The sequence below is a fragment of the Hipposideros armiger genome, unplaced genomic scaffold, assembly GCF_001890085.2.
Source record: "Hipposideros armiger isolate ML-2016 unplaced genomic scaffold, ASM189008v1 scaffold_43, whole genome shotgun sequence".
Classification (NCBI taxonomy): domain Eukaryota; kingdom Metazoa; phylum Chordata; class Mammalia; order Chiroptera; family Hipposideridae; genus Hipposideros; species Hipposideros armiger.
In genome coordinates this window covers 1,999,713-2,023,027 of record NW_017731393.1, presented here as the reverse complement: position 1 = coordinate 2,023,027, position 23,315 = coordinate 1,999,713, and the positions used below count along the sequence as shown (strand labels likewise).

The window sequence follows — 23,315 nt, the reverse complement described above, 5'->3', positions numbered from 1 at the left end:
GGGGGGGGGGAGCATCGGGCAGAGCCTGGGTGTTCCGGGTCCCCGCGGAACTGGTGTCAGGAAACCCTTCCACCTTTGTCCAATGCAACCACTAAGATGTGGAGAGGTCAGAGGCCTGGGGGGAGGGGCTGGACCCAGTGCCCCACCCCCACAGCTCGCTGTAACCCTGGCAACCGTGCAGTGTCCTGGAGCATTTAGGAGATCCGAGAGCAAGGGAGTCAGTTGGGGTGGGGTGCTGGGGTTTAGGGGCCCCTCCCAGCCAACATCGTTACTTTGATGATCTTTGGAAGAGTTTGGGAGACAACATTCATTCATTCATTCATTGCCAGATAGGACCCTCCATTCGGCCCTTCCTTCCATCCCCCACTTTGAGGGGGGCCACGGGAACCCGTATGCCAGCGCACGTCCCCTGGGGCGCCCCCTCACCTTCCAAACCTCTTCTCTGTACTGGTGCCTCCTCAGAGAATCCGGTGGGAGCTGCCAAGGGGCCCAGGGGACAGGAGGTGGGGGATGGCCCCGGGGTCTCCGCCAGCGGAAGGTGGGTGGATCCAGTGTTGCCTGAGGCCCCTCCCACCTCCACTGCAGGGGGGGGGGGCCTCCTCCACGACCCCCAGAGCCCAGCATTGTCCTGCAGCCCATATGTCGCCCTAGTCACGGGCTCAGGGACATCAGTGTTTTAATTTGTTTTTCTCAGGTTTTAGTTTGTATTTCTAGGACTTGCTTCCTCCTGAGCCCTCTTTGCAGGGTTTCTACCCTTTGCCCAGTTTTCTTGTTTGGGGGAAACTCCTGTTTTCTATCCATCAATCCACTATTGGTCTTCTCACTGTGAACTTTGCACGCGCTGCCCTTCACTGAACAGAAACCCCATTATAATCTATCAAATGAAAATCCGGTGCCTTTTAACTGTGTTTTGCTGTTTCGTTTAAGAATCCCTCGCCTGCTCCTCAGTCACAACCGTCATCAACCATATATTACATCTAAGTCACAGTCTTGTCATCAGGGGCGTTAGCTAGGGAAGCAGCTTTATTTTTCTCCTTAGAATGCGCCCAATGTCCCACGTCCTCCCCCAAAACAGCAGCCTTGCCCTTGGCTTGGGCGTTGCTGTCACCGTTCACCAGACGCCCAGGGTGCATGCGCCGCTCTCTTGAGCGTCCCCTTCAGTCTCTCCCTGTCTCCTGCCGGCACCACGCTGTGACGCTGTGGCTCTGTGGCACGTCTTAACATCCATTGGAGCAACTCGCTCCCTTCACTTTTCTGTTACAAGGTCAACTAGTACTTTGTGAATGTGAGCGTCATGGAGAATTGTAAAGCAGGTTTGCAGGTAACAATACCACCACCACCACCACAACCCTGGGCTTTTTTTAAAAGATTTTTTTTAATTGGGGAATTGGGGGGATGGGAACTGCGCTGGGGAATTGGGGGAAGGGGAACAGACAAGTTGCTGTCCTTTTGTTCTTCAGTCTAGTTATGGAGGACGTCGCTTCACTGGCCCAAGTTGGCACCATCATTGCGCTCTTCCCGGGAGAGGCAGATCAGTCGCCGGCTTCTGGACGGCCGCTCACGGCGGCTGCTGGCTACACACAGTAGCCCATGGCAACCCACTGCAGCAGGGGCTGCAGTCTAGTCGCTGGCAGCGACTCACAGCAGCCCAGCTCCAGGTTGAGCTGTTGTTCAGCATCTTAGCTGTAGAGGGCAGTGTCACTGGCCCCCATGTGGGATCCGAACTGGGGTCCTCTGGTGTGCCAAGCCAGCTCTTAACCATTGCTCCACTCTGCTGGCCCAACCCTGGGCTTTTGATCGGGAAGGATCAACAGCTTTATACTGTTAAGCCACCCACTCAAGGGCATGGACTTTCTCCATGTATTTCAGATCATCCATCATAAAGCTCTTTACCAGAGTTTTTAAGTGGTCCCCATAGAGGTCTTGTATAATGTTAGTTCATAAATACTTTATAGTTGATTTCTATTGTGAATGGAGCTTGATTTTTAAAAATTATATTCTCTAGTTGGTTATTTTTGTAAATAATGACAGCTGTTCCTTTTCCCTTTCCCACCTAACTCCTTTTACCTCTTCTCCTTTCCTTCTTGCATTGTCCAGGACCTCTACCCCTAAGGTAAACAAAAGTGCAAAAGTCGGTGTACTTGTTTTGTTCCCATGTCAAAGAGAAGGCGTGTCAGGTTTCTCCACTGAGTATAGTGTTTGCTGTAGGGTTTTGGTACATGAACTTTATTAAACTGTAGAAATTCTATTCTAATTTGCTAGAATTTTTTTTTTGAAAATCATAACTAGGTTGTTGGACTTTTTCAGTTCTTTTCTACATGGACTGAAATGAGATTTTTCTCCCCTCCTGTAGCCAGTTAATGATGTATTCTGAGATTGAACCATCTTTGCAAGACGGATGTCCTGGCACCATCCTGCAGGTGCACCTCAGTGTGCCATTTCTTCCAACGTCCCACTTCTTCAAGACCCTTGACTTCCCTGTCATAACATACTGATTTTCCCAGCACTAGACTCCACTGCCATGTGCTGGGACACCATTCTACATACTGCCGGGAAGTCCCCAGTCCTGCCTTCCTGCATTTCTGGGACATGAATCCTTTGATCACCATGGTTTATTTTTATTTTTATTGGGGAACAGTGTGTTTTTCCAGGACCCATCAGCTCCAAATCAAGTCGTTGTTTCAATCTAGTTGTGGAGGGTACATCTCAGTGGTCCATGTGGGGATCAAACTAGCAACCTTGGTGTTATGAGTGCTGCACTCTAACCAACTGAGCTAACCGGCCGCTCCGATCACCATGTATTTTAAAAATACACTGTTGGATCTAGTCAGCTAAGATTTTATTTAGGATTTTTGCATCTGTATTCATAAGTGAAATGAGCCTATAATTTTTCTTCTCTTGGATTGTCCTTCATCTGGTTTTGAAATCAAGATCGCACTGGCCTCATAAAACGGACTGGGCAATTTCTGTTCTTTTTTTCTGTTTTCCAGAGCAATTTCTGTAGAAAGAAATTGTTCCTTGAGAGGTTAGTATACTTTACCTGTAAAAACATTTGGGCTGGGGATTTTGAAAATAGGAGGTCTTCGAGTAACATTTTAATCTCTTTAATGCCTGCTGGTCTATTCAAATTCTCTATTGCTTCTGGTGTCAATAATGGCGTTTTAAATTTTTCTAGAATTTTATATATTCCATCCAGGTTTTCATGTTTGGCCCTCCTTTTGATTTCTTAAAATTTTCAATATCTGGATCTTCCCTTGACAAGCAAGTTCTGTAGTGTATGCCCCTGTCCTTTTGGTCTCCCCCTCCCTTATCACATTATAGTCGTAACTTTTAAAAAATGTAAAAAGTCAACAATAAGCTTTACCAAACCATCTCATCACCTTTACTTCCCATCTCTCTTCACAGCTTCTGGACTTCTTCCCTCCTTGCTTCCCCCAAGCCTGTTTCTGGGGTAGGTCTTTGTATGGGAACCGTTCTGACATCTTTTAGGCTTGAGGATATTTTTATTATGCTCTTGAATTTGAATGGAAGTTTGTCTGGATACAAAATTTTGATGGAAAGTTCTTTTCCTTTAGTATACAAAATATTCTATTGCCTTTTTGCATCGTGGTTGTTGCTGAGAAACCTGATTTCCGATTGTTTTTTCTTTCTTGGGTGATCTGTTCTTTCTCTCTGAAGCTTTTATAAATGTTCTCTGTGTCTTTGATATTCATAAGCATACTGTCACGCGTGTAAGTGTGACTTCCCTTATTTCCAGCGAGACCTTTCAATTTGAAGTTTCCCAGCTTTCCTTAAAGCTGGAAAATTCACCTTCATTGTTTCTTCTAATATTTTCTCTTCTCTCCCACCCCTTGTGTCTGAATTTTGACACTTTGACCTTGACCCTCCATCTCTCCCGATTTCTCTCTCTCAGTCCTCTCCTGCTATCTTCTGGAGAGCTTCTTACCAGGCACGCCTAAGTCACTAGGTGTTTTTCAGCTGGATCAATTCTCATGCTTATCTCACCTGCTGTGCTCTTCCTCTCAAGTATTATGTTTTTCATGATTTATGTATATTTTTTTCTTTGGTTCTTTTAAAAAATGAGTCCGTGCTTCACACTGCTAATACCTCCACTCTTCTTGAGGCATTCAGTGCCCATCTGTCCCCAAGGCTCGCCCTGGGGCCTGTGGGTGGGGCTGCCTTGCTGTCATGGTGCTGTACCCTCTGGTGTGAAGGGAGTTGGTCTATGACCTCACATCCCCCCAGGGGTCAGCCTTTTGGTCAGGTTCAGTGCTTGGAGACGGGCTAAGAGCAGGCCCTGCCCACCAAGTTGGGACGGGAGGGAGGCTGGGCCCTGGGTGGGTGGTCCCTGATGAGGCTGAACCTCTCATGACCCCTGCAATGAGTTGCTCCTCTGGCCCAGCACTCACCTCCATCCCGAGCCCTGGAGATCAAAAGAAGGGGTGAGGGGGGGAATCCTGGGGCTTGGAGGGGAGGGGTCTGTCAGTCCTCCCTCCCCTGGCCTTCCCGCTGCAGTATTTCCTCTGACCTCTGAGGCCAGGACTGTGGCTGGGCTTCTGTGGTAAGCCAGGTGCCCAAGCTGGAGGGGAGACCCGTGACACCAAGGTCTCCTATCCTCCCTGCCACCTCTGGCACCCCTTCTCCTCCCAACTGCAGCCTCCTCCTGTCCTTCACAAGGTTCAGGGCTGCCTTTACATTTCCCAGCGGCTTTGGGTTCCTGGAACCGGTGAGCCCTTGGCTCATACAGTTTTCTCAGGGGTGAAGGGGGGGGGGTGGGGAGGGGCAACAGCCCTGGCAAGTGTCACCCTGCCCCAAACTCTCCATGTTCCCAGGTCTCAGGGTAGGTCCTGCTCCCTTCGCCCTATTTGACCCTCAGCCAGGGCGAGGAGCCCCCAGGCGCTGACCTCACCGGCCTGCTCCCTTGGCCACGGTCTAAGTTCTCTTCCCAGGGACACGGAGGGGTGAGGGGTTGGTGAGCGCAAACTGGGACCTTCCGGCGCCCTGGACCACTGCGTGGCGCCGCCTCAGCCTGCGTTTCCTGCAGCTACTGCCGCTGGACGGGGAATTTATCCTGGACCCAGGAGCTGGATTCAGCGCCTCAGACACCAGCTCCGACCCAGACTGCAGCGCAGGTGAGAGGGCCGGGCCGGGCCGGGGGCGGGCTGGGGGCGGGGTCTGTGTGGGAGCGGCCTCGGAATGGAGGGCGTGTCTAGGGGGCGGGGACAGGTTGGAGGTTTGGAGTCTAGGGGAGGGACTTGGATGGGGCGTGCCCCAATGAGGGGACTGGACAGAGGGCAGGCATGGGGGCGGGGCGTTCCTTGTGGGCGGGGCCTGGGCAGAGGCCTGGTTCCCGCGGAGCTCAGGGACGCGGGCCGGCGCAGGTGCCCCGGCACTCTTCCTCGACCCCGACCGCTTCTCGTGGCACGACCCGCGCTTGTGGCGCTCCCGCGACGCGGCACACGGCCTCTTCTTTGTGGACGCCGAACGCGTGCCCTGCCGCCACGACGACGCCGTCTTCCCGCCCGACGCCTCTTTCCGGGTGGGCCTGGGCGCCGGCGCCGTGCGCGTGCGCAGCATCTGGGCTCTGGGCCAGGTGAGTGGGGCACGCGAAGTCGCGGCAGGGGCTGGGGGCTCCGCTCCGCGCCTCTGCCCTGGCAGCGCCGCTCCCACAGCGCCTGCCACCCGTGCAGTCCGGACACGTGGTTTCCGAGCCCTCCCGATGTTGTCTCCTTCTCGGGCTGGCTCCGCTGGCGACCCGGCCACCGCAGAAGTACACGGTCAACGAGGCCCTGACGGCTTTCCTGGAGTCCCGCGCCGGCCGCCTGCACTTCCACGGGCCCGGCGCGCTGAGCGTGGGCCCCGAGGCCTGCGCTGACCCGTCGGGCTGCGTCTGCGGCAACTCCGAGGTGAGCGCGGCCCGCAGTTGGGCAGCCTGGGCCCCGCGCGGCCATGGGCCCGGGACGCTCGCCCTCGGGGTGCAGGCCCCCCGCGCCCTCTCCACGCTGACCCGGCTTCCCGCTTCCAGGTGCAGCCGTGGATCTGCGCTGCCCTGCTGCAGCCTCTGGGCGGCCGTTGCCCCTCGGCCGCCTGCCACGACGCCCTCAGGCCCGAGGGGCAGTGCTGCGACCTCTGTGGTAAGCGTCCTCGCCTGGGTCCTGCGTGCTGGGACGGCCTGGCCATCCCTCAGCCCGTTTTCCTATGCGCCCCGGGCCCGCGGTGCAGACCCCTGCCCTCCTGCCGCAGGAGCCATCGTCTCGCTAACCCACGGCGCCGCCTTTGACCTGGAGCAGTTCCGCGCGCGGCTGCTGCGCGACTTCCTGGCTTTGGTAACGGGGCCGCGCGCCCACCCCGGGGCCCCACCCCGCCTCCTCATCGACGCGTCCATTCTCCGCCCGCCTGTCCACCATTTGGACCTGCCCCCAACCAACGTCCCCGCGGGTCGGAGGGGCCGAGTTCCTGGGCCGACCCTGTCCCCCTCCCCAGCCCCAGTACCAGGGCCTGCAAATAGCCGTATCCAAGGTGCCGCGCGCATCCCGGCCCCGCGACGGCACGGGCGCGGAGGCCGACACAGAGGTCCAGGTGGTGCTGGCGGAGACGGGGCCCGAGACGGGCGGCGCGGGGCGGCTGGCCAGGGCCATCCTGGCGGAGGTCGCCGAGCACGGTAACCGCCAGCGCCCCGCCGGGTCCCCACCCCTGTCCGGCCTCGCGCCGCCCGCGGGAGACTGAGCCCCGCCCTCCGTCGCAGGCGCGGCCCTCGGGGTCCTGGCTGCGACTGTCCGCGAGTCCGGCGCGCCTGTCGGGGGCGGTTCAGCGGCGGGGCTGGAAGGAACAGGGTCGCGCGCGGGCCTGGCGGGCGCGGTGACGGCCGCGCTACTCCTGCTGCTGCTGGCGACGTCCGCGGGGGCGCTGTGGCTGCACCGCTCGGGCAGGCTCAGGTGCGCCGAACGTCGGGGGCGGGGCCTCGGGGCGGGGCCCAGGTGCGCGGGGCGCGCGGGGCTCAGGAGCGTGCCCACCTGCAGGTGGAAGACGCGCGACGAGGCGGCCGTCGCGCCGGCCGGGGCGCCCCTGGGCTTTCACAACCCGATGTTCAACGTGGCGGGCTCCGTGGAGCTGGTGAGGGCGCTGCGGGGGCGGGGGTGCGGGCTGCCCCGCGGCGGGGCTTGGCACCCGACTCCCTCTGACCCTGCCCCGCTGCAGGGCCCGGCCCCGCAGGTGGACACCAGGAACACCAGCCAGAGTTACTTCGTTAATCCGCTGTTTGCAGAGGCCGAGGCCTGAGCGGCCGCGTGACACGCCCTTCCCCCACCCAGCCCTGCGGGACTCAGTGTTCCCTCCGCACCCTCCTCCCCCTCTCCCGGCAAGCACAGGGTGGCCTTGTCCAATAAAGGGGTTTCCAGAACCTGATGTCCGTGGGCACACCGCCTCTGTCCCCCATCCCTTGCCCACTTTGGTGGGAGCTGGGAGGGCCGCCGGCCAGGCCCCCATGGGTCACAGTCGGGACGGGAGGGGTGGTCCTCAGCCCGTCCCCAGAGGCCTCCTGGCCAGCCGCTGAGGGCAGCCCTGACCACTGTTGGTTGGCTGCACCTGCAGGCTTTCTGTCTGGCCTTGGAAGAGCCCTTGGAAGGGAAAAGGGAGGTTGAGGCACTGGTGAGGGTGGAGAAAGGTGGGCTGCGGCTGCCTCCCACCCCCTCACCCCCCACTCCAAGCGGTTCAGGCCCAAGCTGCAGGGGACAGGGACAAGGCCCGGGGCTGCCAGGGGGACATGACATCCACCAGACTGGACAGACTGGGCTGCTCAAGAGTGGGGTCCCAGGAACACTGTCTTGCAGGGACAGGGTGGGGTGGGCTGATCCTTTCTGCTACGGAGGGGAGGCAGTTGTCCCCATACAGTGGTGGCGCCTGGGAAGATTGCTGGCAGGTGGCAGCCTGCTGCTGGGTGGGGTGCTGGGTTTCCTTCACTGCAAGACCAGGCCTTGTCCTGACCTGTGGGGTGGGTGCCAGGGCTGAGCAGCCCCAAGAAGGACACCCAGCCAGCACCAGACAGGGCAGCAGTGCGAAGGCGCCCGCTCGGCTGTGATGTGTGAAGCTCTAGTGCCAAGTGCCCAGCTTGAACTCTCACAAAGCGACCTTTCTGTGTAACCAGCATCTGGGTCTGGAAACACCGCCAGCCACAGCCCAACCACTCTGCTGGCTTCTGACTGGATTCGTTTTTAAAAGCCCATCACCAGAGCCACACTCTGTGGCCAGCACCTGTCTGTGATGCCATCCCATGGCTGTGTGGTTGTCACTAGGTGCTGTGTAGCGTTTCATGTGTGACCACTACCATTCATTGTGCTACAATAGCTCATATTTCATCTTAAAAAAATGGCTGACACTTGAGCATGTTTCAGACCCATGACAGGTGTCCTGGCCTCGTGCAGCACAGGCATCAAACTGGGGGCCAAGACCTAACCCATCTGACCCCCGAAGCCTGGCTGCCTACAGCCCCTCCCCCCACACCCCTCCATGCTCATTGTTGCTTTCCCAGTTGCTGCGATTTCACTCAGGTGTTTCTGAAAGGCTATACCTGTGCCTTGTGTGGTCTCTGCTGCTCCAAGGCTGCTTTAGCGGGCACGTGGTAAGACTGCCATCTGTCCCTTGGGAGGTCAGGGCTGTTGTGACTTGCCCAGACAATGGGAATGGCTGGAATGGGAACCCCTTCTGGGCGGATCTTTGCAGTCAGCACTCCTGGAACTTGTCCCAGTCTTTCCCCACTGTGCCCACGGAGGCCCCAGTGAGGTGGGTCTTGGTCCTGACTGCGCTGGTCCCCCGGGGTCGGGCCATGCTAACTGGCACAGAGCCTCAGGGACAGTGCCAGGCGCTCACTGGCTGTTCCCGGCACTTCACTGTGTCCTCACCCCACCCTCTTGGGTAGGTCCTATCACTGCTCTCACTTTACCAAGAACTTACTGAGGGTGTCAGCAGGGCAACTATAACCCACCCCACCACAGGCTGTCCCTGCCCATCAGGACCAGAGCTCCAGTGTGGCCGCCCACCCAGCCTGGCCCGTCCTGTCCCCTAGGGCTGCTGAGGGACCAGTGTGCATGCATGTGCACAGGGTTCCCTGCTGCTGACGGGGGCCCCTTCTGCACTGCTTCCCCACGAGGCCTTCCCCCACCCCTCGACACCTTTGCAGGTGACAGGTCCCAGTTCCGGAGGCCAGTCCTGCCCCATGGGCACAGATGCCTTTTGCGTGACCCCTGAGTGAATGACCAAGAACAGCTCCTGCAAGCAAGATGGCTTTTGGGTAGGCATTTCCAGCACAGGGCAACACTGGGGGTGCCCAGACACATTTGGGGTGACAGGTCACTACATTCAGACAAACCACTGAGAACTTTAAAACTGCCGTCGTCTGCTTTATTGACAGGTAAATTATTCAAAAATGTTCTCACGATTCAATAATTACAAAGACTCAGACTTACATTAAAAAAGTAAAAACCAGAACCCCCAGCAGGTGCCAGCCCCAGCAGAAGGCCCAGGGGCCGGATGGGTGGGCAGGTGCTGGGTGTGTGACACCCACAGGCAGGCCGGCAGTGCCCACGTCACTCAGTGCCGACTCAAGGTAAGTGCACGTCTGAAACAGCATCTCCGAGAATGTCAACCAGCAGGAGAGCAGGGAAGACCTGTCCTGGGCCGAGGACAAGCTGTGTGTGCTGGCCTTTAATGAGACAGGCCACAGACCTGACTACTTGCGTGTGACACAGGAAGGGTGAGAGTAAATACAGGGGGAGCGTCACCGTGCCGCGGGCAGGGCAGGGCAGCCTGCACAGCACTAATCATGGGGCTCTGGTCTCCTCGGCCCAGCAGGCCTGGGGAGTGGCTACGCGACACCCCTGCTTTTATGGCAGGAGACAGAAGCTGTGGAAGCAAGTGGGAGACAGAGCACAGCTGACTTCACAGTAGTAGATACTGGTGACACTTCATGATTGTGACCGGGAATGGACTAACACGCAGGGACCCAGGGCAGGGTGGGCGACACTTGGAATGGGCCTCTGTCTGTGGCTACAAGGTCGGCAGAAGGACTTCTGCAGCTGACTATGTAATGGCTAAACGAATAAAGGCCACAAACTAACCTCCACTTTCCTCTGTCTTCAAAATTCTAGGGACACTGGGAATGACATACGACTTCCTACTATTTTCTTATGGTCCTAGGAACGTTTCAGGAAAGAGGGAACAGACTCGTTACTGAGGCGTCCGAGCTGCCTGCTTCCTGAGCAGAGCCGCCCGCGCCTCAGCTTGTTCTGGGCGCGAGAAGCTGTGTGCTGGTCCTTCATGTGCAAACGGAAGTGTCGCCTCACAGCTGTGCAGACGAAGGATCTGGTCAACTGCCACAAACACCGCGGCATAAAACTGATAATTATTATAATAAAGATTTTTCTTCATCTCCATATCTACAAGTGGATTCTACATTTCCTTGGACAACACTGGAGGGTCAGTCAGCTCAGTCTTGGCACTGGTGTTGGAGGCCACCCCCGGCTACCTGGCCCATGACAGCGCGGCGCTAGGCAGGGGCTTCAGGCGTCATAGGCCGGCTGCTCCAGGCCTTCGAGCGGAAGCTGGCTCCTGTGCGGGGAATTGGGGCTCGGCGGGCCGCTGGGGTTGGAGCTGTTGGACGGAGTCGAGTGTTTGGTGGAATCTGAATCAGGCTGTCAACACACAGAAGGGGGACAGCGTGAGGACCCACGGCCCTGGGACTGCTGCCCAGCCCCACGTGGGTGTCTGTGGGGGACACGTGGCAATTGCTCTCTCCTTTTTTGTTATGAGAGCACACACTGGCCCTTGGGCTCGCTGGTGAGAGGCCATTAACCCAGGCCCAAGCCCATAAAAGACTTAGTAACAACTACGGAGAGAAATGAACAGCCCTGCAGCGGGGAAACCGACAGCAGCACAACCAAGTGGTCACAGGTCACAGGCGTGACATGCTTTCAAGATAAAAGCACCAGGAAGAGAAACTTTCTCAACATGACAAAGGTGTCCATGAAGAATCCACAGCTAATTTCACCCTCGATGGTGAAAGACAGAGCCTTCGCTAAGACTAGGAACAAACAAGGATGCTGCTTTCACTGCTGCCATTCCATACCGCAGAAGTCCTCACCTGAGCAGTCAGGCAAGAAAAAGAAACAGGCATCAACGCTGGAAAAGAAGTCAAGTCATCTCTGTTCACAGATGACAGGATTCTATAGATAGAAAATCCCAAAGACCGCACTAAAAAACAAATTCAGCAAAGCTGCAGATTATAAGATCAACACACAAAAATCAGCTGTGTTTCTATTCACCAGCAATGAACAATCTGAAAAGGAAATTAAGAAAATAATTCCATTTACAGTAGCATCCAAAAGAATAAAACAGGAATAAATTTAACCTAGAAGCTGAAAGATTTGTTCACTAAAACTACAAAACACTGCTGGAAAGACATTAAAGAAAATATAAATAAACAGAAAGACACTCCATGTTCATGGACTGGAAGACTAAATATTGTTAAGCTGGCAATACCCCCGCTGATGTACAGATTCAATGCAATCCCTACTGAAATTCCAATGGCTTTTTCCTTTTCCTTTATTTTTCCTCCCAGAAATGAAAAAGCCAATCCTAAAATTTATATGGAATTGCAAGGGGCCCAGAATAGTCATAACAATATTAAGAAAAAGTCGGACTCACACTTTGCAAAGTTACTACTTGAAAATGTACTTATACAGCAACATAATCCAGACAGCGTGGCATATACCAGCACAATGACCAGTGGAACAGCACTGAGAGTCCAGAGATACATCTGTATCCTACGGTCAACTGATTTTCAACAAAGGCACCAAGACTGGGGAAAGAAGCATCTTCAACAAATGGTGCTGGCTGCCCACACGCATATACAAACATCAACTCACACCAGATGCAAAAGAGCCACCAGGCTCGGGCAGTGAAGGCAGGTCTGTGAGCCCTCCAGGAAGGATGGCTCTGCCTGTATGACGGCAGAGCCGAGGCTGGCACAGCCGGAATACACAGCTGGCCAAGGACAGCACAGAAGAAGGCAGGCACAGGTCACCATGACGACTGACACACATGCAGAAGTTGTCAACAAATGTTCACAAGCTGAATCTATCGTGTACTGAATAGGAATACCACATCACGACCAAGGAGAACTTTATTCTCAGAGTACAAGGAAATCCGCTCTGACATACGTATGACATTAACAGGCCGGAGAAAAAACAGATGCGAGTCACTTTGGAAAAAACATCAAAAGGCATCCGATTCATATCCACCCCCCGCCCTTATTGAAAACCCTTCCCAAGCAAGGAAGAGACACTTCTGGTGCCAGGTGCAAGGTGTCTGCCAGAAGCCACGGTTGCACCATCCTCGGAGGAGACCTGGCCAGAGCAGAGCCTGTGGCAGCGGGGTTCAAATCCCCAGCACTCGGGACCGGGGAGCTGTACGGAGAGGCAACACTCACACACCACAAACACCAGCATCAAAGAAACAAAACTCCAGGACCATGAACTGATCACCAGAACCAATCAGAACTCAGAACATTGCCATCACCAGCTTGCAGAGACACCTGCCATAAGCACCAAATACGTAACAGTAGATTCTATTCTACTCACAGTGGCAAGAAAAACCTTAGAATTCTGAAGCGTAAACTTATTAACCACAAACACACACGACCTGTAGGAGAGAATCCATCGGCTTGAGATGCTCTATGTCTCTGCGCAGGAAAGTCACGATGATGAAGACCCCCAATTTAATCCATCAGTTCAACATACTCCCAGTTTTTGCTTTTTTATTAGAGAGCCAATAACCTGGTTTAAAGTTTATTTGAAGGAGAAAATAAAAATAGTTGAAAAACTGTTGAAAAGTGAAATCAGAGACCTAACTGCCAGACCTCGGGCCACAGGTGTGCTGGTGGAGGAGAGCAGCCGGCCTCTGTGGGGCAGAGGGTGCAGCGGAGGGACGTGCACACAGGGAAGTTATCACAAAGGGAAGACGATTTCAAGTTGGAGGGAGTAAGTGGCAAAGGCTAGTGTGCCCTCCATTTACAAAGGAAGCAGCTCAGGACCTTGCCAACACACACACACATTTATAAACAGTCTCTCACAGTCACACACATAAACACACAGTTACAGCTATACACACTCTACACACTCAGTCATACATACTGTCGCATACCCACACACACACACACAATCATACCCAGTAATGTACTCACACACTCACAGTCACACACTTATACACATACAGTCATGCATAGTTGCACATGCACTCAGTCACACACACACACACACACACACACACAGAGTAACACACACTCACACAGACCACAGAGAACTGTTGCCTATCTTAACTGAAAAAGATAAACAGACTGGACTGCATAAAAATGAAAACTTCTGTATGACAAAACACCCTTAAAATGAAAAGTTAAATTATGAGAGAAAGTGCCTGCGACAGACAACACCCCAGGCTACACAGAGTCCCTGTGAGTCAGTAAGGACAGCCCTCGCGAGGCTGGACCTCGGAGGAAGCAAGGCCAGTCCACGCTGGAACAGATGGGCAACCACGGTAAGAACCGGACTGTGAAACGAAACGTCAGCCCAGCTGCTGCGGAGCCACTGTGCGTGCCGGGCCGCGGGCAGAGCGGCTGGCTCCGGCCTCCCTCCTACACAAGTGCCCATGGGCACAAAGACCCACACTCACTTTCACCTGCCCTCAGTGCCAGACGTTTCTCTCCTCACAGCCCCGCACACAGGAGCATCCTAACTCCATTTCACACAGGGGAAACCGAGGCACAGAGGCTGGGGCAGGGTCTGGAACACCCAGGAACCCAGAGCCCAGGTGGTTCCCCAGGCCAGCCCCCCAACGGCCATCAGCGGAGGAGGGAGAGGCCAACACGGGAGGCTCTCGAAAACACAGGGGGCTACCTGTGCTTTACAAAGGGGGCACCTCCGGGAATGTGACACCTAGGTATGGACCCCTGCACAGAGAGTCTAGAAGGGAAGGCTGGGTGGACTCTTCTCAGGAAGGCTTTCGTTTCTGTCGTGCAGGGACAGCCCCGCGGCCCCTCCATGCTCAGGTGCTCTCGGCAGCTCTCCCGGGGTTGGCCTGGCCTCAGGGGGACAAGGGAGCGGAGCCTGCAAGGAGGCCTAACAAAGGCCTGTGCTGCTCAGACAGGGACGTTCGCGCCTTCCTCCCGACAGGCTCACAGCCAGAGCCCACGTCATCCTGTCACCAGACAGGTCTCACCTCTTTGTCAAAGTCCTGGTCAGGATCGGACATGCTTCTCAGAGGCACCGCCACTCCAGGCTCAGATCCACCTAGAGCACAAGGACGGCCGTCATCTTAGGGACAGTCGGAGCCGAAAGGAAAGCCTGGAGTCCCAGCCTCCCGGACCCGCCCTTGGCGCCCTCGGTACCTGACGATGGCCACGAGATATAGGGTTTGCTCCTGGGTGGAGGCTGCCGGGACAGGCTGGTGGGAGTGGGGCCAGGCCTTTCCTCCTGGGAGGGGGGCACAGCGCTCTGTGCGAAGAGAACAGCCCGTGAGTGCATGGTGCGACATGGCTGGGAACGCAGGCAGAGTCCCCCGGGGCCCTGGGACCTCGATGGGCAAAATAGTGGGGAGGCTGAATGCACAGCTCAGTTACAAGCTAAGAACTGGCAATAGCAATTGTAGACCAAGGTGAATCCTATAGGAAACCCACTTTTTAAAGTGAAAAAGGACAACTGTGTTACCTGCTCACACTAAGATGTTACTTAGAAATCAGTGCTCACAGCTAGTTACCCCATGACACAGGGGGGACGGGCCCAGCTCCCAGGGCCAGAAGGGGCGGCCTTGGCCACCGACCGCCCCGTGGCTGGGAGTTCCATCAGGGACTGCGTGCCAGGTGCTCGCGGGGCGGCCCAGCACAGGGGTGAAGCGAGCGCTGGCAGACGCGCCTAGGACTCACCAGTGGCAGGTCCATGAGCACCTGCATCCCGTCGCCGGGGCCCATGTGGGCCACGTGGTTGAAGTTGGTGGGGTTGGAAATCATTTTGGATCTCAGCTCTGGGTCTCTAAGCATCTCCCTGGGGAAAAGAAAATCGTTTTGCGATGCAGAGCACGTCAACCCTCCGGCTCTGACCGCGTGGCAGCCCGCATGCAGGCCGCTGGCCCGGCTCTCACCGCCGCTGCTGTAGCCGCTCCTCCTCCGGCACCTTGAACACAAACCGCCTCTTGCTTCTTGTCCGAAGCATCTGCTTCTTGCTGTTGTCAGAGGTGTCAGGCACGTTGAGAACTGCTCCTGCAGGAACGAGGCCCGCAGTTAGCGTGGCTCTCAGGCTGTGCCACGTGGGACGGACGGGGACACAGGCTGTGACACCTGCTGAGAAAGGCTCACCTGAGAACTTGCTCTTGAAGTAGATCAAGCGGGGAGGCTCGCAGTTGAGGAGGTTGAGGGTGCCTTCCGAGTTCAGTGGCCGTATCTGTGGGGAACCAGAGAGGGATGGTAGGTAGCCGCACGGCCGGCGCACAGTGCGGGGAGCGGCCTCCCACCCCAGGCCTTACCCTCCGCAGGCCGATGGTCTGAACCCACTCCATGGTGTGCACGTCAAAGACGTCCACGCCGTACTCGCTGTACACTGTGACGTGCGACGGGCTGCAACCTGGCAGACGGAGCAGAGCAAGGTGAGCGGCTGCAACCCCGGGCCTGGCACGTCCCATCCCTAGGGCAGCGCGAGGCCACCACAAGTGCAGAGGGCACCCCGGCCTTGGCTCGGGCAGTGACAGGTAGGGCCAGTGGCAGATAACTGCCCACTCCCACTCCAGAGCGAACCTTCACTTTCAAGTTCAGACCCAACAACCACAGCATTCCTGTAACTCAGGGCACTGGGAACCTCACGGCAGGTGCCGAAGGGGACTTTTTATGTTCCTGTCTCATGTAGCTTTTTATGTGGTCACCACAAAGGCTTCAGGCTCAACACATCTGAAATCAGGGGTGGGGAGTGGGGGCAATGTTCTGTTTTGTGAAACAAATTCCTTCTGTAAGAGATACCAAGAAGTCAGCTTTCTGGGTAATGTTTAAACTGCACACAAAAACTACTGCTTAGCTCTAGGGCAACAACCGGCCATCCACGCACCACACTAACACCCGGTTTCTACGGAACTGGTCCTCTGGAACCTTTTCAGACATCCCTGTGTCGTCTGAACACATGCGCATGACACTCACTCTTCCAGCAGTGAGCTCTGGAGTCCTTCCCTTCTCGTTCTAAGTGAAGTTATCGTCAAGGGGGACAGAAAACCCACCTGGCATACCAAAGACATGACACCATGGACCGCCGGCCCATCTGGCATGTGAAGTTTAAGGGGACTTTCCCCGTGTTTCAAACAGCAGTAAAAAAACACGTGACAAATCAGCAGTGTCTGCTGCTCCGCACACCCTGCCAGGACAGTGAGGCCAGAGGCCGAGGTGCACTGACCTGTCACACCCAACCTCGCCTGTCTGTCACCAGGTGTTCCCAGCACCACCCAACCTCGCCCGGCTGTCACCAGGTGTCTCCGGCACCACCCTGCACCGCCCAGCTGTCACCAGGTGTCCCTGGCACCACCCTGCAGGGCTCTGTAGATGGTTCCAGCTCGGCCCTTTTTTCCTGGTCCGTGACCTCCACGGTTACAGTGAATGTTTATCATGCCACCCTTCTCTAACTGAAGAGAACGTCTAAAACCTGCTGTGTTGCTATTATGTTCCAAAGGGGCTGCATGGCAGCCTTTTTCTTTGGAACACACACACACAAAAAACCCCACCAGGGTTTAGGAAGCAGACAGAAGATGCTGGAACCAGTCACCAAACTGTCTCAGCGGTGACAGCTCAGATAAAACACGAGGCCCTCTTTTTGAGTGCCACATGCAAGACAGACGTCCGAGACCCCGAGGGCCCTGAATGAGCCTTCCGAGGCCCCTCTCCACACGGGCCCTTCATTGCAAGGAGCCCGGAAGAGACCTTTGTGTGGGGCTGATCTGCTGGCGGATGGTCAGCGGAGAAGTCCAGGCCAAAGAAAATGTGGAGAGAACACGGGTGGTGCAGTCTGCCAGGTCCGAGCCTGGCCCACTTCTGCCACGTGCTTATCAAGTCATCTCGGCTCTGGCCCTCAGTGTCCTCCTGGGTGACGTGGCAAGGGTTACGCCTCCCCACAGGGCTGGGATGACAGGAGTATTCCACCAGCTCTAAAGCTGAGCCGGTATCTGCCCTGTGCGTGGGGGGAATAAGACTCGAGGTGGAGGGACAGTGGGAATCAGAGGACCGAGAACATCAGGTGTGCACGCAGCTCACATATGGCCGAGCCTAGAGACCGTGCACTAGTGACCTGCGTCCCCTTCCACGTTACGTATTTCAAAAAAGTGTGAGTTCTAGAGGAAAAGAACTGCTAAGCAGGGACCCGTGTGGTTGAGGCCGTTCCTGTACCGTACGGCTAGGTGGAGGCAGGACAAGTGTCACTACCGCGGCCATGTTGCCTTCTCCACAGCTCTGGGCCGCCCACTTGCGCCCCAGCCCTGGCCAAGCACCGATGGGTCAGCAGACACCCAGCAGGTCCCCGAGAGCCAGCAGTGGGCAATACATCTCACAGGCCTGGGCTCTGGGTCCCAACGCCCCTGGGTTTTTTCTCTGCAAGCTACGCAAAGCCAGCATCAGGGCAGATGAAGGTTGTGCTTCTGGCAACGATGCCCCTCATACAACCATCACCCCAGCCCCGCCGCTCAAATGAAAGTGTCCCTGTGACTCGTCGAATTGCTCCCTGATCTGTCCGACCTGCTGGTTCGACAGGCTGTGTAGATACGCACAGCAGTGGGCTCTGAGGCTTAGGGTCCGACAGCAGGCCGGGCGGGATGTGACCCTGATGGGGACCGAGAGACCCATCCGGAGCTGTAAAGGAGAGGCTGGTGCAAGGCACACGCTGTGGCTGCATCCTTAGCAAGGCTGGTGCATAGGAGGTTTCCCGCAGGTGGTTTTGATACATTGGGTATTAAACATCTTGAGTCCGACACATTGGTTGCTAACAACCTGCAGCTGACGCACCAGAAGTTCCCTGCCCAAGGCTCTCTCTTCCCCTGTCCTGCTCCCGCATAAACAAGGCTATGTAAGTAAAGCACCGCTGCTAGACTGGGTCACTGTCCTCCCATCAGGAGACAGCTGTCCACCTAGCCCCCACTTTTAAGTATTTCTTTGTCTTTCTTAATCCTCCGTCGCCCCCACTCTGGCCCATTCGACTAGCCGCGCTGGACGGCATGACCTCATGGAATCCAGACCGCAGGGGCCCTGCTCACCGCGCTCCCGGGCCTGCAGGCTGTCTGCTCAGCCCCAGCGCTCACACACACACAGCCACCTCAACGAAGCAAACTAAGTAACTCAGCTTTTCCAGAAGAGCTCCTGCCTCTCTCAGGAAAGCATGTGTCTCAAGACAGACTGCGACCTACACATCAGAACCACGTTCCTCCTGCCGCCCTAAGAGCTGCAGCTCGTCTATGTTCCTGTGTCCGCCTGTGAGTTAGTGCCGTTGGAGCTCCTCAGCTGAAGGGGCCCCTGCAAAGCTCTGGGGGGGAGGTGGCACCGGTGGGCAGCAGGAGGGCTCGAGAGGGAGGCAGGCCTGGGGCCCGCCTGCCACCCACCCACTGCTGGCCGAGACATGGCATTGGGACCGTCCACGGCAGAAACCGCGGAGCCCCTCTCCTGGCAGCCGGCTCCTTGGCTGGGGGAACTGGGAGCCAAACCAAAGCAAAACAGGACACGTGCTGACTGTCGACGTGAGAAGCAGCACAGGGCACGGCAACAGAGAACATATACATACTACAGGCGACGGGCACCGCGGGCCACATGAGCTCCTGCACGCGTGACCTCCGGCCCTGCGGGTCCACGTACAGTCCCATGTGACTGAAGCAGAGCAGGTATTCCTCGCTCGGGAGCTCCACAGCACACAGGGCATCGAAAGGCTGCTGGGAGAGGAACGCAAGCGAGGGCTCACTGGGATTTACCAGGGTGAGAGCCTGCCCGTCTCCCTGCGTGCTCAGCAGAGAGAACCCAGAAGGGTAGCCAACACAGAGCTTGTCCTTGACCGCGGCCATCCACTGCACAGTGCCAGGGGCCACAATCTCATTGAACTTCCTGTGGAAAGGCTTAGTTCTCTGAGCCTCATAGCAAAGGACCAGCCTCTTCACTGCCACAAACAGGCAGGTGGCCGAGCTCTTCTTCAGTGTCGCAGTCGCTATGAGCTGGCAACCCTTCGTTTCCGGAAGCTTGATGTCAACGTTGCTTTCCGCCCCGTCAAAGGCAGACCACGGGCAGAGATGGACGTGGTGGTTCCGGCCGCAGAGCAGGACGGCAACCTTCTCTTTGGGGGCAAGCTCAATCTGGTACACTTTCTTGTAGTCAGCAACACGGACAATCACTGTGGAGGGGAGGACTGGGCGTGAGGCCGACAGCAGGGACTGGACACGTCACAGCCCGACCAGGGACGGCTGCTCAGGACCCTCCTCTCCACGCCTTTCCCACTGCAGCAGGCCTGGGGCCGTCACCCTTCCGCATCTGCCCCGACACCCCACACACCCTAGCAGCCCAGGGCCCTGGCTGGGACGTGCTTAGTACAGTGTGGCTCTGGGGATGGGCCTAGACCTCCTTCCAGCTCATCCCAGAAGCCAAGAACCCTTGAGTTGCATTTGAGGAACGAAGGACTGTCTCCCAAGGTCACTGGATCCTTAATACAATCTCAGAAGCACTTGCCCCCGCCCTGGGCCTTCAAATGAACCCAACACCCCGATGTTCTAACTCTCTGGACCAGCAGGATGGATCCCGTGAGATGAACAGCCGAGGGCTGGCCCACAGCAGCCACCTGAGGCCGCACGTGTGCACCTTCCTCCAGGGGCCCAGTGTGCGGAGACACCGGCTGTCAGGGATGCCGCCACCAGGGAACAGCCATGTGCCTTGGGGAGGTTCCCAGGGTCAGTCCCAGGCTCCTTGCGCTTCTGTCCCCAGACCCAGGCAGTGAAGAGGGGAGGCGTGAGAATGAAATGTCAAAATTAAAAGCAAAGGAAGGAATGTTTCAGCGAGGTCTCTGTGCACCTGGGAATTAGGCAGACAAGCTCCCTGCCCCTCCTAGGAAGCCCCCCTGCCCGGCTGTCCCCTCAATCCTCAACTTGAGGAGACTAATGACACCGCAGCCGACCCACCACCATGCCCTTGTCCTCAGTCTGACAGACCCGTGGACACTCAATGGACATTACGTTTGTCGAGCGTCAGTCTTATTTGTTGCAAATTATTCTTCTTGGCTGTTGCCTTTCCCTCTCTTTATCAAGTTCTCTGACGTGGTGACAGTTTACACGTCCAGTGAATTCGTCTTAACCCTTGCATGTTCCTAACTGATGCTGCGCTCATGGGCACTGACCAGGCAGGTCCCGAGCGGTCGCGACCCACTCACCGTCTCGGTTCACCTCTATGACATAGAGCCCTTCTTCCAGGCCGACTACAATCCTGTCGCCATCTGTGGAGGCAGAAGGGGCAAGAACACAAACGTCAGTCTGTCCCTCAGTCTGCTGCAATGTTCAGGGACCATCGCACCTTTTGAAACCCCCGCCCCCGGCAGCCTCTGGGACGCACCCAGGACGGCGGCTGTCAGGACGGCCTTGATGAGTGGCAGCGAGCTGTCATAGGCCTCCTGCGGCACGTGCACCACCTGGTTCCTCAGGCGGTTCTTGTGAAGGATAGACTGCAGTCCCTCTAGAATCCCCACCCACTTCCTCTTTTCGTTCTCGTTTTCTGTCAGAATGAGCAGTGAGCTGGTCTTAGAAGGTGTACCTAAGAGAGAGGCTGTCACCTTCGTGACAGAAAACAAAAGAGGTAAGAGCCCTAAGACAACCAAACCACACCACACAGACACCCACCCCCAGCCTGGACGCCATTCACACTAGAGGTAAAGAACAGGAAGGATGTGCTTCCTGGGGTTTGACTTAAGGGTGACCGTGAGGGTTAAGGTCTCAATGCCGAGTTGCAGGTCCGTGTGGAGGGGCCCGCAGAGGCTGAGGGCTCCTCTGTGCAGTTATATAAACAGGCGCCCTGCATCCCTTGTCAGATTTCAGTTCATTCTGCTCTTGCCCAAACTGCTGTAACTGTCCATTTCAAAACTGCTTTCTTAAACGGTCTCATTGAAAAAGATTCTTAGAACACGTGCAGAGCCAACAGGCTCTCCAACAAAAACACGGCCCAAGCACGCTTCCATGAGCATTCCCTATGCGCGAGGAGGCCTGGGCAGCTTTAGCTGCTACGCAAGGGTCTTTTAAGCTCACAATGATGGCAATTTTTTGTATTGTGTACAAGAGGTGCTTTCTGATAGACCTGTGACTTAATGAAAATGATTCACAGGCTTAGTTTTTTGGTCAACCGAAGTGGTTCTGTATTTATAAGACTTCCCAGTGAAGGGAGTTGGGGGGAGTCTTCCCCCAACCCACAACCTCCTAGAAGCTTCCTAATGTCACAGCACCTAGACTGACCCGTGGGGGCTCTCCACCTCAGCCAGCAAGAAGGCTGGTGAGCAATGTCTGCTGCTTTATTCCTGTTTGGCTCCAGTCCACGACCAGGAAATCCTAGGGAGGGAGGTGGAAGCTTCCAGCATTAAGCACACTACAGTGACTAAGATGCAGACCAGGCAGGACGCAGGGGGTAGGGGCAGGGCCAGTGACATGGGCAGACGGGGCTGCTGCTTGACAAGGGTGGTGAGGCGGGGCGGGCCCGCTCGACGTGAGCGGAGTATGGATGAGCACCAGCCCCTCCATGGCACACTGACATGCTCAGAGCAATCCTTTCACTTTAACCATGTGCCTTGTTTCACGATTAATGAGTGTCTCTAACAAATAGCAAAAAACCATACCCTGAATATACATGGAATATCTCGGCGCGAAGCATGTATGACATCTGAGGCCAGGACTGAGCTCACCGAGAACTCTTCATCTCTGTAAGAAACAGATCATTCAGACAACTGGGGAAGAAACACACACTAAGAGCCCTATCCTCCACCCTCCTGTATTCCAAATACTTTCATGACTATTTTCCCGAATATGGGGTAGGCCCCTTGCCTCTACCTGGTGAAGAAAACGCTTCCACTGACAAAGCCAACGAACGACTCAAGAATCTCGCATGTGTTTCAAAGATCAGGGGTGTCTGAGGACAGAGGCCCCTTCTAGCCCATCCCCGTTACCGACAAGACCACCCCCCTGAGAAGCCTGTACTTGGCTATAGTCAGGCAGGTGCCTGGCCACCACTTTTAGGGGAGAGGATAAGACGTGGAAGCCCCATCTCCAATACGTTCTAAACCCTGGGCTCTACGTTCAACACCATCACCCGTGACGCCCGCAGCGGCCTCTTCATCACCTGTGCAGGGCACACCTGTGCACAGCAAGTGACAAGCAGGGTCACCGGGGCACTTTCCAAAACGCAGGTCCCCAGTTGTTCATGCCAGCCCATGGGCTGGGGACATGGAAAGTGGAAACCATTGTGGAGGTGACTCGGCTCACAGCTGTCTTTCAATTGCACCTGCCAGAGCACCCCTTGTACCCCCAGAGCCAGTGCTGGAGACTGAGGCTCCAGGCCCGGCCTTAGCCCTCGGCAGGTGCCAGCACGTTCATGACATCCCCCCACAGGTGCCATCCTGTGAAACACTGGGAGTGGGTGACAGAGGGACGGGAGATGACCTGGCAGCAGCAGCAACAGCTCTACACGCCAGGCCCTGTGCTAAGTGCATCCCGTCGATTAACTTTTTAAATTTTACAACAACCCTCCGACCTCCCTAACATCATTATTGTGTCCATTTTACAATGGGAAGCAGAGTGTTAGGCCTGAACTGTAAGAGAAGCCGGGAAGGAAGGGAGGGAGCAAGGGAAGAAGGAAGGAAGGAAGAAAGGGAGGGAGGGAGGGAGGGAGAGAAGGAGGAAGGGAAGGAGGGAGGAAGGCGTACTGCTGTCTTGGAACGTTTGATGCTAGGAAGGAATCTGACGAGGATGGAAGTGATAAGAGATGCTGTTGTACAACAAATGTTAGGGCCACACACAGCCCAGGGCTCTAGATTTTTGTCGCAAACAAGAGAACGTGTCAGGCACTAAAAAGCAGACATTAGAATATGCAATGTGTCTCTGGGATATTTTCTAATTGTTCTTGGGGCATGTTGTTTTCCTACATTAAATGCTTATTTAGCACATTTTCCAGTGCAAAAATATCCAAAGCAGGAAGTTTCTGGCACGTACTTACGAGGTGTGATCAAACAATACGGTGACTGTTTAAA

At 55.9% G+C, this 23,315-nt stretch overlaps 2 protein-coding genes across 6 annotated transcripts in view; one reads left to right on the top strand and one right to left on the bottom strand.

Annotated features, from left to right (window-relative positions):
- The window catches only part of AMN (amnion associated transmembrane protein), an 11,868-nt gene extending 2,398 nt beyond the window's left edge, over positions 1-9,470 (top strand). The window contains exons 4-13 of one of the 4 annotated variants that reach the window (XM_019639301.1): positions 5,045-5,132; positions 5,382-5,593; positions 5,769-5,906; positions 6,026-6,134; positions 6,244-6,326; positions 6,484-6,661; positions 6,746-6,935; positions 7,020-7,113; positions 8,528-8,617; positions 9,176-9,470. In XM_019639301.1, the coding sequence (XP_019494846.1) occupies positions 5,045-5,132; positions 5,382-5,593; positions 5,769-5,906; positions 6,026-6,134; positions 6,244-6,326; positions 6,484-6,661; positions 6,746-6,935; positions 7,020-7,113; positions 8,528-8,617; positions 9,176-9,247 (1,254 nt within the window). In that variant the 3' untranslated portion in view covers positions 9,248-9,470. Of the gene's footprint in view, positions 1-5,044; positions 5,133-5,381; positions 5,594-5,768; positions 5,907-6,025; positions 6,135-6,243; positions 6,327-6,483; positions 6,662-6,745; positions 6,936-7,019; positions 7,114-7,197 lie in introns of all 4 variants that reach the window. The other 3 variants (XM_019639302.1, XM_019639300.1, XM_019639303.1) reach the window with 3 other exon arrangements.
- The window catches only part of CDC42BPB (CDC42 binding protein kinase beta), a 104,327-nt gene continuing 90,383 nt past the window's right edge, over positions 9,372-23,315 (bottom strand). For both annotated transcript variants that reach the window (XM_019639297.1, XM_019639298.1), the window contains 11 exons: positions 21,909-21,990; positions 20,642-20,858; positions 20,463-20,525; positions 18,840-19,436; positions 15,565-15,662; positions 15,398-15,482; positions 15,184-15,301; positions 14,969-15,086; positions 14,435-14,540; positions 14,266-14,336; positions 9,372-10,685 (listed from right to left, as the gene is read on the bottom strand). In XM_019639297.1, the coding sequence (XP_019494842.1) occupies positions 10,554-10,685; positions 14,266-14,336; positions 14,435-14,540; positions 14,969-15,086; positions 15,184-15,301; positions 15,398-15,482; positions 15,565-15,662; positions 18,840-19,436; positions 20,463-20,525; positions 20,642-20,858; positions 21,909-21,990 (1,687 nt within the window). In that variant the 3' untranslated portion in view covers positions 9,372-10,553. The remainder of the gene's footprint in view (positions 10,686-14,265; positions 14,337-14,434; positions 14,541-14,968; positions 15,087-15,183; positions 15,302-15,397; positions 15,483-15,564; positions 15,663-18,839; positions 19,437-20,462; positions 20,526-20,641; positions 20,859-21,908; positions 21,991-23,315) is intronic.